Source organism: Centruroides sculpturatus, unplaced genomic scaffold, assembly GCF_000671375.1.
Source record: "Centruroides sculpturatus isolate CEXI.00-Female unplaced genomic scaffold, Cexi_2.0 scaffold1067, whole genome shotgun sequence".
Lineage (NCBI taxonomy): Eukaryota > Metazoa > Arthropoda > Arachnida > Scorpiones > Buthidae > Centruroides > Centruroides sculpturatus.
In genome coordinates this window covers 216,004-230,002 of record NW_019385388.1, presented here as the reverse complement: position 1 = coordinate 230,002, position 13,999 = coordinate 216,004, and the positions used below count along the sequence as shown (strand labels likewise).

At 29.5% G+C, this 13,999-nt stretch overlaps 3 protein-coding genes across 3 annotated transcripts; 1 reads left to right on the top strand and 2 right to left on the bottom strand.

The window, feature by feature from the left end:
• Nucleotides 1-1,306: 1,306 nt before the first annotated feature.
• LOC111638419 lies at nucleotides 1,307-2,167 on the bottom strand. Its single transcript, XM_023384129.1, has 3 exons — nucleotides 2,047-2,167; nucleotides 1,915-1,973; nucleotides 1,307-1,836 (listed from the first exon to the last, which is right to left on the bottom strand). Exons 1-3 carry the CDS (start codon nucleotides 2,078-2,080, stop codon nucleotides 1,483-1,485), a joined length of 447 nt encoding a protein of 148 aa, XP_023239897.1. The 5' UTR covers nucleotides 2,081-2,167; the 3' UTR covers nucleotides 1,307-1,482.
• A 7,482-nt stretch (nucleotides 2,168-9,649) lies between these two features.
• Nucleotides 9,650-10,630, bottom strand: LOC111638422. Its single transcript, XM_023384132.1, has 4 exons — nucleotides 10,307-10,630; nucleotides 10,053-10,121; nucleotides 9,870-9,956; nucleotides 9,650-9,799 (listed from the first exon to the last, which is right to left on the bottom strand). The coding sequence occupies exons 1-4, from the start codon at nucleotides 10,559-10,561 to the stop codon at nucleotides 9,722-9,724; spliced, it is 489 nt and encodes a 162-aa protein (XP_023239900.1). The 5' UTR covers nucleotides 10,562-10,630; the 3' UTR covers nucleotides 9,650-9,721.
• Nucleotides 10,631-12,392: 1,762 nt separating this feature from the next.
• Nucleotides 12,393-13,924, top strand: LOC111638436. Its single transcript, XM_023384146.1, has 3 exons — nucleotides 12,393-12,520; nucleotides 12,718-12,845; nucleotides 13,380-13,924. Exons 1-3 carry the CDS (start codon nucleotides 12,484-12,486, stop codon nucleotides 13,860-13,862), a joined length of 648 nt encoding a protein of 215 aa, XP_023239914.1. The 5' UTR covers nucleotides 12,393-12,483; the 3' UTR covers nucleotides 13,863-13,924.
• The last annotated feature ends 75 nt before the right edge of the window (nucleotides 13,925-13,999 follow it).

The following is a 13,999-nucleotide window of genomic DNA, read 5'->3' as shown; positions in this document are numbered from 1 at the left end:
ATAATTGCCGTCATTCTTATGTCTTATCTCAGAGAATGTTTTGTAATTTGTAGGTTCACTCTTGACCGATAAAAGGCATTTCTGTGTAACGAGTGAAGAATTGTTTGCAGGAAAACACCCGAGTCGAAGGACGTGTTTAACTTCTGTTGTTCGTGGAATATCAAAATTGAAGCCACAAGAATATATGTGTACTTTAAAGTGTACTTTAAAATATCATAATAGGATGAACACCGGAGATGGGCTGTTGTCTTGTCAATTCTGTAATCGTAAATTTAACCGTTTCGACAATTTAAATAAACACGTGAAAATTCACACCGAAGAGATATCATTTACGTGTGACCACTGTAAACGAAGTTTTACACAAAAACATCTCATAAATCATCGTCGAACTCACACAGGGGAGATTACAATGCTCACACATGGAAGGGTGTGCACACAGAAAATGGTTTCTAGAGTTTATTAATAAAGAAAAGTATAGTTTAGATGCTGTTAGATGTATAGTTTACTATTGTAAGTACGTTTATTATTTACTTAGGACGGAAGGATTCATTACTAGTAATGGTGAATAATTTCTTTATTACGTTATTATAGTCCGTCTATGGAAAAAAATCAACTTGGACGTTAGCCAATGCGCATCACTCGTTGATTGCTCAGTTGTGACAAGTTACTTCCGGTTTGTTCCTTATTCGTCGAAAATGTCTCCACCGTTATAAACAGTGTTAATGAAGCTAGACTTTCTGGCATTGGAGTAATAGGAAGTGCGCTATAGTAATAGCTTAAATTTGGGATTTATTAAAAATAACTTTTATATTATCAATTACAATAAAGCAAATGTCTTATTTTTACAGATGGTACGAGTTTTAAAAAAGTTACCGATGTTATAATGAGAAAATTTGTAATTGTATTTTACCCACAGGACATATTTCACATAATTCCCTCCCCAACTTATAGATCGTTTATGCCATTGCGTTTTGGATATTATATGTAAAAGTATTTCTGTGAAATTTCGAAAGTTTTTCTCCGTGGGTTCAGAGATATAAAGTAAAACAGAAGCCGACTGTCGCACACAAATACAATACACATACAGAGAACTTTATAAAGGTTTTTTAATACACGAGTCAAAACGCCGAAAAATGCAAAACATCCGAGGAGGAAAATATGACCGATCGCTATACTTTACCTACGAGATATTCTATACCAGCCGGGAAAGCAAAATCAATACGAGAAATGGGAATACCGATTTAATTGAAAAATATTTGGAAATGTTAGAAGTAAATAAAAATTTATTTACAGTAAAGTCAGAGAACATTTACACAGATATAACTATTTTATCTTTACAAAGGAATTAGAAATAAATCAACTATTTTAAATAACATTTATAGTTACTTGTATATATAGAGAATATATATATATTGATATTATACATGAATTTTTGGATAATTGCTATTGATTTATTTGTTTTCTCTACATATAAATCAATATTTATATTTGCACTCCAAAAGGTTCTAAAATATTATTTATTTCTTTTTTAATGTCATCCAAGATCGGTTTAATAACTTTCAATGCATTTCCACACGCATCTAAGTAGACTTGGTTCGAAGGATTTTCCACCGCCGATTTTAACTCACTTAATGCTTGTACCACTGATTTGAAAACGCCATCAATTGGGGTACCTTTTATTTTATCAATAACCTGCATAATGCCCTGAATGTCTTCGGCTACAAGAGTTCTGTTCGGGCTGCTGTTTTCTAAATGGGATATTAAAGATCCCATGGAATTTATTATTTTCTCCGCATCGTCTTTCCACTCCAACGGATTGGGCAACCAATCCGGTAACTGAAAACCATAAATATTTAGTATTTAACACAAAAATACACGATACGTATGCCACTCGTATCTATAAAGCGTACTAACCTTTATGTCTTTTCTTTTTCTTACGACACCCCCATCAACATTGTACAACAAAATAATTCCTACAAATAATTGTTGCGAACGAAATTTAATAATTAATATAAATAACAATTAAAAATAAAAAAAAATTCTTACCAAAGAAAGCGTAAATGAATAATATTTTATTCATCGTGTACGTTGGCTATCGATGGATTCGGCAATATTCGGGTGTTTGTTGATAATGGAGTCAATACTCGTATATATACATTTAAAAATGTTGTTACTAAATCTAAATTTTGTAAGACATTCGGTGATTTAAATGAAAAAGCAGAAACTAAAGTTGCTTAAATTATTTTGTAATTAAAAACGTTTGGTAAATTGTAGCTGATAAATCACAACCGACAGTTACTTGTTAAACAATTTTCAAAACACCAAACAATTAGTTTAAGGATTTTAGTTTCGAACGGAAAGAATATATTATCCACTAATCGTCTGATAAGAGGTTTCTGGCCAACCCCTTAATGATGGATGTGTTTCGAAATTTAAATATATTTGCTATCGAAAGGAGATAATCAATTGTAGTTTTTCTTTCAATAGAAAACGGCATATAAGTATGATTTTTGTGTTTTTTAGTTTAATAAGACTCTATCCAGCTGACCTGAAAATTACACTCGAGTTACTGAGACAGACAAAGATAGTTATATCGCATTTAAAGCAATTTATATTACGTTAAAATGAGTTTAAAGAAAATTTCTGTATACATAAAATCGAAAAAGGCTCTAAATTTCTCTATAAAATACAAAATTCTGAAATCAAGTGCCGTTTTGTAAATAAAAATTGCCACATTTCAGTACAGTATTGTTTATACATCTGTTGTAGTGTTTATACATCTGTTACGAATTTTTATTGGTGTTTTTTATTGTCGTTGTTGTTGAATGCGGTAAAAATGTATAATAATTGTCGACTTTTATGATTTCAAAAAGGCATTATTCAGTCATTTCGGAGGGGAGTAAAAAACAATCTATTAGTAGGGGAGATCGGGGCAAGATCGGCATGTTAAGCTTTACTTAAATTTTGTGTAATAAATACTGCTGTAAACTGAAAAAAAAGCTTTGCATATTGTCTATTGGAATGTTACCTTACTATAGAACTGGTTAAAATCAGTTTGGAAATAAAAATAATTAAAATAATTACAACTTTACAAGAAGAGAGAAATTGACGAAGTTGCCCCGGGTATAGGGGCAAGATCGGCAACTTCTCTCTTTTTGTACAGTTGTAATTATTTTAATTATTTTTATTAAAGTTGCCCCTGGTATAGGGGCAACAGTAATGGAGCAAGATAGGCAGGTATATAAAATTATGTTATTAACCATGTATAAGTTGGAATTCACTATTAAAACGAAGAAATACAAATCCAACACCCATTTAATATTATTACAACGAAATGCAAGTTCAAAGACATATATACATGAATAACAAATGCAAACATGTTTTCATTTATCATCTGTTTGATTTTTATCCTTTGCTTCTAATGTGGCTTTATGTTGCCGATCTTACCCCGCTAGTCATGATTTCGAAACATTAAGTACAACCCTGAGAACAGAATGCCAAGCCACGATCTGGCCACGTGAATAAGTTGAAGTTACATCCTTCTAACAGGAAAAGTAACTTTCGTTATCATGGAATTATAACAAAACCTGCCAATTCAATATAAATGGAAAAAAATATTATATGGAATTGAACGAAAATGAAAATTTGCTTGCTAATTCAACTACGCTTGTTGGAGAACAATAAAAACACTTCACTCAACAAGCCACCAATAAAACTCAACTGCCTAACCTATAACCAAAGTCTCCTTTTAATTTGTTTTTTTAAAAAAGCGCTTGACAAACTTGCCCCGCATGCCGAAGTTGCCCCGGTCTCCCCTATATTTGTTTTTTACGTTTATGCAATACGAAAGTGACCACGTGAAAAGAAGTTATTATCGTTTTTCGTAACGTTTTTCAAAATTTTCTATAAGGAAGCCTTAAAATTATGACGACATCGCTATAGACGTTATAATTATTTCCCTAAAGTTTGATACAGTTAAGTATTATCATTTAACACCGAATTGCTTGTTGGTCTGTAAAGGGTCACGGTGCACACAAATTTCTTTAATGTAAATATCGAATTGAAAATACTTGAACTTAACACCTTTTTTGTTTCAATTTCTTGAATTCAAGTTAAAAAAACTTGGAATTTATATAGATTACAATATAGTTTTGAAATTACATATATTTCTAACACATATATTTAAATTGAGTTAAAATTAAAAACTGTTCACGCACAGGCAATTACTTTTTGTTGTTTGATGCCATATAACGAATTGTTTCCTATTTGTAACTATTATCCGAATAGCCGAGCAGATGCCAGCCTACAACTTCGGGGGGAACACGAAATCTAATCAGAGAGGATCAATTTTACATTTATAAAATAAAAAAATTGGAGAAAGAAACAAGACATTTTAATCTTTTTTAAACTGTTTTATAAGAGTCTTCTTCAAAATCTCGATTCTCCATAGAAATAGCGTCATTTCTAAACTATGGTTAGGAAAATCGCATTTAAAATAAATTCTTTTTATTTTTTAAAAAATAACGACCGATTTCATGATTTGGGTTGTAATGCGTAGAACAACGAAGCATATTTTAATATGTCATGGCTCATTATTACTAATCAATAATAGGCCTATATTAGGCTATTATAAATTAAATATTTTCATATTTGACGCATTAAATACTAAACGAAAAATTTTTGTAATATATTAATTGAAAAATTGAGTTAAATTGTTACACTAAATTATACACCTGGACTTTGAAATCCTTGGGTAGTATCCATTTATTAGAATTTTTGCGTTGATTTTTTTATTCACACTTTTATTCAAGTACATAAATAAGACGTATAAGAAAATACGACATTCGTTGAAATTTGATTTGGAAACTTTACATAAAAATAAATTAAAAATAACCAAAATGTTATCTTACAAAATGTAACTATTTAAAGATTTACATATGCAACTAATTAATAAATATTGGTCGCACAATGTTTCAACTTCTTGGTAATTCTCTATGAAGTAACAAAGTTCAACAGATTCAAACACGAAAGCTTTATTTTTCAGAAAAATAACTCTTTCGTATTGGATGTAAGATAAATAAATCACGTATTATTATAATTGTTATCACTGTGGTTAGAATTTATCTGGTATTTTATGAATAAGTAGAAAAAGTAGCGCTTTATAGCTTCGTGAGATTCAGTAAAATTTGAATCAGGGTGCTCCGTGTACAGTACATCATTACCCTCAAAATTAAATTTTTTTGTCATTTAATAATAATTAATAATATAAAAATTTTTATATAATAAGTTTATAACAGATAGCATCACACACATTTACTTTATTATGCTTAGTAATAATATAAAAGCTATTTTTTGAATAAAATCTCATTACAGCCGGGATATTTATGCAACTCGTTGCTAGAATTTTTTGTAAAAATAAATTCCTGTTTATCATCGCTGTAGATACTTTTTGAATGATTTACATTTGCACAAAATGTTTCAAAATTCAAATATATTTATGTGATATTTCTGTTTTATGTGAAAGTGGGATTGGTTGTGTTGTAGTCAAGACTAGAAGCTCCGGTAATAATTTTAGTTTTTAGTCAGACGTATTTTTTTAAAATATTTTATTATAAACTTATTGTAAATTTATTAGTTTCAGATGCCTACTAAATAGAAATGAAGGGAAACTGGTGCGTATAGAGAAAAATGGATTTAGCTCTTCCGGCCGAAACAGTACCTACTAATTATCTAAATTACTATAAAACAGGCAAACAATTTAACATTCCATATCGTACTCTTTGCAGAAAACTTTAAGATAGTAATTTAGTAAGATCTTGATGATAGATGAAATTTCACGTTAGGTATCCAAACTGAAAAAAGACTTCTTTATCATATAATTAAATTACAAAATCATACAAGCCACGAAATGACCCATAAAATGGCAGACACAAATACGTGTAAATTGAAACCAACATATTTTGAACTGAGCCAAGAAATTATACATACAAGTAAAAGACTGTGCAGACCTTATTTGCATTTTCTCTGTTTTTTCTTGCTGTTTATTCCTTTAAGACTAGAAAACAATGAAAAACAGCTTTCTATCGCCTGTAACAGAAAAAAAAATAATTAAAATGAGGACAATTATTTATATTTAGAAGTTTATAAACATAAAAATAATTACTTGAGTAACAGTCAATTTGGTAAAAGTAAAGTCTAAGCATTGAATTCCCAATTTAGGACCATCCAACAATTTCAATGTAGAAATTAGCTGAAAAATTTTCTTCGTTACCTTTCATGTATTTTTATTAATATTATAACTTTTTATATAAGTATTACTATTTGTAATCACATATATTTATTTAAATAAAGTATTTTTTATATTATTACCTTTAGTCTATCGTTTGTATCCATTTGAAAAGTACAAAACCTTTTCAGTTCTATCAAGGGGGACGTAGCCTAATTTTAGAAAAACAAACAACAGAAGAAAAAAATATATAAGAAAATATAAAAATTAATGATAATTAATGATTAAGATTTTATTTAATCGCCATTAAGGTTGTTTTTAGCCCGATGGACAGTATGAGCGCCCTTTTTTCCAGGCTCAAAATGAGGGTAACCTGTAAGCGGCAAAGAAGGAACCAACATACTTGGCACAAACAGCTAATTAACCCTGTTAACTATGAACTGCATAATAAACTTACCGAAACGGATAACTCAGCACCGAGTAACAAGACAACTTCTGTAATACTTATTACTATAATCAGAATAGAAATCAGAACGATAAGAAAATAACTATCAACTTCTTTATAAAGTAAAATTAACAAAACGAAACAAATTATAGAGATGGATGTACAATAGGCGGCACTGGAAATCCCATAGAATATACGATTAAATTCTTCCATTCGAATACAACATTCTTTAAATTCCTTACGAAAATATTGCAGAAAGTAAGTCACTTCATTAAAATTACAACGATAACTGTGTATGTCATTCGCTAAATCATCGAATTTTCCCTTGATCACAATAGCAAATATCACAAACATGACTCCTATGCATATGGCAGAAGTGTTTAGTAAACAAGTAGCCAGATACAACGTAACGGAACATATCGATGCCACGAAATTATTAGTAGATTCGGCCACGGTGGGATAAAGATGCAAAGTCATCAATATATTGACACTTATAAATATCGTAAAAATACAAACTGATGTGAAAGGGATTAAAATGTTTTGGTACTTTTTCAGTCTCCGAGCTTCTCCATTATTCTCAAATGTTACGCGAATTTTATATCCATTTCTTTCGTTGATCATCAGGAAAATATAAAAGCCACAAACCATCGAACTGTATAGTAATATAAATCCGTAATTCAGTGTTATATCCGACGAAAATAATTTTAGAAAGTCAGAACAAAAATAAACCGAACGCCTTCTTGGTAGCCAATACATTAAATGTAAAACTGTATGATAAATTATTAATATTGCTAATATTAAAAATTGATGTAATCTTTTACAAATGCCGTGGCTTTTGTTTAGGTGGGAACATTTCAATATATTACTTACACCAATTACTTTCGTGAAATTTATTGTTGGAGCGAGTAGAAAACACGAACAACAACTGGAGTCTCTGCTCTGTGTATTTATATACATAATTTTGGGTTAAACTTTAAAATCATAAGACCTAAACCTATAAGCAATCTAAACTGTAATGACGATGAAAGATATATGTACAGTACAGTACAATCGAAAGCATGTACTTAATGTACAGTACATGTATATGGACGTATATAATGTCATAACTTTTATGGAGGATTGCTATCGTCTTAAGTCAACGGCATTTTACTTCGTTCTGTTAATAAATATATTGATGGTTAATGCAAATTCCATTAAGTTAATGTAAGAGTATAATTTATATTTAGTAATAAATCGATAATTTCGTATCTAAAATGCACTTTAGACGTTACATAACTGTAATAAAATTTTGATTTCACATCAAGATATGGCTTTACGTAATTAACTAATCATAAATTTAATAAGATACGCTTATACTTTTAGACAGAAAATTAAGCTTATATACGAATTAATACAGTTGTAACTAAGAAATTAAAAGATATTAAATGATAATTTTATTCTATGGATTCAGTCGAGTTTAGAAAATCCGAATCTTTTCTGTATTATGTATAGATAAGACAAGGCCCGACTTTTCATCATATATTTATCTATAAAATTAAATCTGATCCTACAAATGTTCGATGGACTTGAAATTTAGTCTTGTAAATAAAAATATCCATGGCCTACGTCAAATGATGTTACTACCCCCCCCTCTTTCTAGGCCCGGTATCAAACTTTACAATATTTCAGACAATTAAATCAATTTTTGTAATTTGAATTCAATGAACATATTTTAATAATATAATTGTTCTTTAAAATATATCTCGGTTAACTCACTATTGGACACAGTGTACGTCCGCCGTGTGGAAAATTAAATACTTAATAGATTTTTCACGGGATAACACTTTCGAATGCACGCGGCCAAGTGCTATATGCTACCCGTCTCTAGCGTGTCTATATCACAGAGGAAGAGTATGACGATCTGTCAAAAAATAACCCTCTCAAGATTTTATAGTTTTGGACTCGGGTGACACGAAAACGTCAAGAAATTCAAAAAGCTCGAGGGTGTTTTCTGTATATATAAATTATGTGTGGTGCACAATTTTGTTAATTCTCTTTAAAGCTTAATCACTCCTGTATTATTTGACCAAAATTTCTGAAATTTTGCAGGGAGGTTTGTTTATTAGGGAGATTGATTTTATTAAATTTTGGTGGTTAAAGGTCAAAGAAGTAGGAAGATAATGGGGGTCGCGTGCGGTCAGATTTCATGACGATTTACTCGTTATTAGCATTTACAATTCTTTATAAAACCCGTCCATACCCTCAAAATTAAGTATTTTGCCATTCTATAATAGTTAAATTTATAAAAAGTTTTTAAAATAAAATATAATAACAGATAGCGCCACCGAAATTTTAAATGTTGCCGGGAAAGTCGAGCAACTCGTTGCTGGTTTATTCTAGGTTTTTGTATTGATTGATAAATACATGGTTCCAAAATCTTTACAAATTGTTGGAAATGAAAATGACGATGGGGTTAACATAAGCCCAACCGATTCGATTTGGTGGTACTAGAGAGAAGCGGCATTTAAAAGGCTCCAGGCATTATATTAAAGAATAGAAACTAAAACATAATTATGATGGTAACAAAATGATTTATTTTTGTTTTGAATAGTTGCGTAGCGAATCAAACTTCTTACGTCACTGCTTTGTACGTAATTAATAAAATATTGTAACTTTCAGGTGTGGTAGGTAATCTTGAAAGTGGGTGTGTACGACACGTTATAGACCTTTACGGTAGATAAGTAGCGTAAGCGCCGTGTTACGTAAGACAAGTCTAACGTGTAATTACTTAATTCTAACGGAAACGAATACAATTCGCATTGAAAGAATAAAGGAATTTAATACAGATTATATCGTGTACACATTAGAGGTGTCATTGGGACTCGCGCTTGTTAGTTAAACAGTATTTTGTGAGTGAAAAGTTGTTATGTAAAGTGCGAAATTATAAAAAATTGGTTCACATTTTTTTTAGTTGATGGGAATACAAAATTTGTTAAATTTAAGTTATAATTAAGTGCCAAATGACAAAGATAGTAATTTAAATTGAATTTTCAAATACGAAATGGTGTAAATCAATTGCATTTCTTCCGTTTATTGCCATTATTTACCTCTTTTAAACTGGACAAGAGAGAAAAGGAACTTTCCATTATCTGCAAAATAAAAAAATGTCCAATTAATTCTTTTATTGTTTGTAAAGTATAAAATTAAAACTAAACTTACTCGAGTAACAGTCAATTTAGTTAGAATAAAATCCAAGCATTGTATGCCCAATCCAGGACCATCCAGTAATTTTAATGTAGAAATCAACTGAAAGAATTAAAAGTTCGTATATCTTTTACTAAAATATAATAATTATATTTTTATTAAGTTATTTTATTTTACAAAACAAGCCTGTTAAATTACCTTTAGTCTGTCATTGCTATCCATTTGAAAAGTACAAAATCTTTTTAGTTCCATTAATGGTGACATTGCCTATATATAAATATTAGAAAACGTGTGTAAAAACAGCAGTAAAATTGAATGGACTATTGCTTAAAAATTATATAGATCTAATTATTGATTTATATACGTAACAAAATACTAAAAATAATGGATTTTTGTTTTAAAATGTAAATTGTATTAACTATTTAATCGTATAAATATGCAGAAAAACTTACCGAAATTGATACTTGAGCACCAACTAATATGATACCCAAAGTCATTATTATTATAAAACATAAAATTATTATCAAACTAATTCTTAAATATTTTTCTATTGATTTATATAGTAGAATGCAGAGTATAAAGGAAATTACGGAAATCGATGCACAATAGGCGGAACTACAACCTCCATTAAACATCTTATTGAATTCTTCTAATCCCAGACAGCATTCTTTAAATTTCTGACGAAAATATTGAAGAATATAACTCATTTCGTCGGATCTGGGGTGACAATTATATATATTATTTGCCAAAACATCAAAATTTCCCTTGACAACAATAGCAAGTATCACAATCGTTAAACAACAATATACAGAACAAACATTAGTTAAAGAATAAGCAGAAAATAAAGTAATAGAGCAAACCGTAGCCACCAAATCATTTGTAGACTTAGCTACCATGGAATAAACATTTAAACTAAACAATATATATAGAAATATAAATATAATGATCATTAAAGTACAATAGATGATTATTAAATACTTCTGGCATCGTTTTAACACGTATACTTGACGAATGTTATCGAATATCAAGTTCATCCGATTTCCATTATATTCGTTGGTGAGCAGAAAAATATAAATGCTACATACCAAAGCGCTGTAAATAATGATAAAGCCATAGTTCATCGTACTATCTGAAGAAAAAACACTTAAATATTCGGAACAAATGTAAACTGAATATCGTTTTGGTAACCAATACATAAGATGAATCATTATGTGATGAATCAGGAGGATGCTTAATATTAGAAATCGGTGCAATTTTTCCCAAGTGTTTCTATTTTCCTTTTGATGTATGCATTTCGTAATATTACGAATTGATATTAATTTCATGAAATTCAATGTGGGAGAAAGTAATAAACACGAACAGTTATTTGCAACATGGAAACTCCCTTCTTCCTCGTACATAATGTTTGACTTATGATCGAATATAAGCTTACCTTTGTAACGATGATTATGAAGTTGTGTATGAATCTCAGGTTTATACTAAATTGTATAGTATTATACGATAGTGTTATGTACTTACTTTGATTAGAACGTTTTAACTAATTACAGAATATATATATTAAATTGATTACTTATAGAATATTAATGAAAATGAAACCATTAGAAATCGATAATTTCATTTAAATAATGTAATAAATTCATGTACCCAATTACACTAATTGTAGATTTAAAATATAAGCACGTAACTAAACCTATAAATTGAAAAAATAATAATTAATTTTGAATTATTTAAATAAATATAATTATAATGTTATACAGACGAAGTGTGGATATAAATTTAAGACACCAATTTGTGTTGCATCCGAAGACATCGCTTATTGCATTATTTTGCAAATTATATATGCATTACTGATTGAATTGATTTATAATAGAGTAATAGAGAATTATCAGCGATAAATGTTGCTTTTTTACTACTTATCATTCCTCATAACTTGTAATAAATACAAAATACACGGTGATTTAATCATTCACTACCATCTTTTATATTTTTGGTATATATTTTTTTATTTTTGATGGAAGTTTGAACTAAAATATATATTAAGTTGACACAAATTCGCCTAAACAAAGCTTTTAAATGTAGGAAGATAAATATATAGAAGAAATGACAAACAACACGTGCAATAAATTTTGCTGATTGACACTACGAACGAACCTCAATCACGGTAATGAAGATGCTAATTAAGATAGTCTTTTCAATGATCCATAGAACGTTTTCAATAATTAACGTAAGTAATTAAAATATATCTTATAATTATCGGAAATTAACCGTACTAAATATAAAACTTTTCGTTTGAACACTAGCTTTATAGGAAGACAAGTAACTGCGTACTGGAGAAAATTTTAAAATTAAAATCACGCGATTTCCGGTCCAGAAAGGACGTTCGTTTTTAAAATTATTTTAAATTAAATTACTTTTTTGTTTATTTTTTAGTTTTAAATCAAACAACGTGAACACATTTCACTTCTATTGTAATGTTAAGGTAACACCTGCCACAAATGCATTTACTTCAGCAATATAAATAAATAGTTCACCCAGTCGAGCTGCACTTTACTCGGTGATTTAAAACGTGAAAGGATGAATACAAATATCTGATAAACAGGCAACTTTTGTCAAGTATTAAACTAGAGGCATGAATAATAGAAGCAGCTACATCATTGCCTTCTTTGGTACGTATAGAATTCGTAGGTTATTCATTCAAAAGTACTTTCAAATGATTTCTTTTTTAAATTTCTAGTTTTGTGTATAAATTATCAACAATTCCCGATAACTTTTACGTAAATTAATTCGATTTAAAGTAAGAGACTTGTTATAAATATTAATAAAGACGTGTGTAAAATTTCAAACTGATTTTATTCTTTTACAGTTTTAACATTAGGAAATGAAGTCGATGTTAACGCTCTTCTGGAAAATGAAAGAATAACAACGAAAATAAACAGTGTATTTGATAATGCATTGGAAACAATAAGTAATAGTCACGTGTTGGATGATGTCGTAAGTAGAAATTTTATTTAACAATTACTATATAAAGACACTAGCTGTGATAATGCGGCATTTATTACGAAATTGGTTTACAGTAATGGGATAAGGCAGCTAAACATTGGCCTATCTGACAATCGTGGGTGCTACTGGGAGGACTTTCTACCAGACTGACTTCTGTTTAGGTGTAAGGCGCGTGAAAAAACCGGAAAACTCTACCCCTTAGTCGGGTGCGAACCCGCGACTTCATTTGCATAAAATACCAAATTACGTATATTGTTAACGTTACGTAAACCGAGATTTTTTTATGTAAGAGTAACGTTACGCTTAAATACCGTAACGCTATGCGGAGTCCTACACAATAATAAATCATATAATTAAACAAGAAACTATTTTTCCTCGTGTTTTATGCGACGATCTTAATTTATAATATTTAACATCATTAATTTTAAGATAAAAATGTAAATAACTGTTTATTTGTATTAATCGATTATAATTAATAACTTTATGCATGATTTATTATAAAAATTAAACTGTATTACTTTACAGATTAATATGAACATCACCAGATGCATCGAGGGATTGAAGAACTTTATAAATTCATTAAGAGACGACAATAGTAACAGCGTGGGTGGTGGTAATCCTTTATTTCTAAATTTCCTTTCACCTACGACTTCCTCTTTTTCTCTTTGTAAGTTTCTAAGTATGGTCAAAATCATAAATAAACTCTGTGTAACCGGTAACAATACGAGTATCCTCGATTTTGTCAATTGTACCGTAATTGAAACAAGACCACCAAAACAATTGATTCTTAAAATTGTTAATAAAGATATATCAGATGTTTACGCGTGTATTGATGAAAGTTTGCAGATATCAGTTTTAAATATACTCGGCTGTGAAAATTTAGGAAATCTTTTGCCATTTCTTCAGAACTGTTCTTCCCCTTCACCCGATTTATTTCTTTCGTCCACCTTTACTAATTTCACTTTATTCTTTGAAAATGTGCAAAAATGTTTACAAATCATACTGTAAATCAATTGTTTAAAACAATATCACGTAAATTAATACGAATTGGTGCAAATAAAATATAATAAAATGTACTGTTTTGTGTTTATTTAAGAAGTTTGCTTCTACCCTCACAGTTCGTGTCAGTGGGTATTTTTAAAATT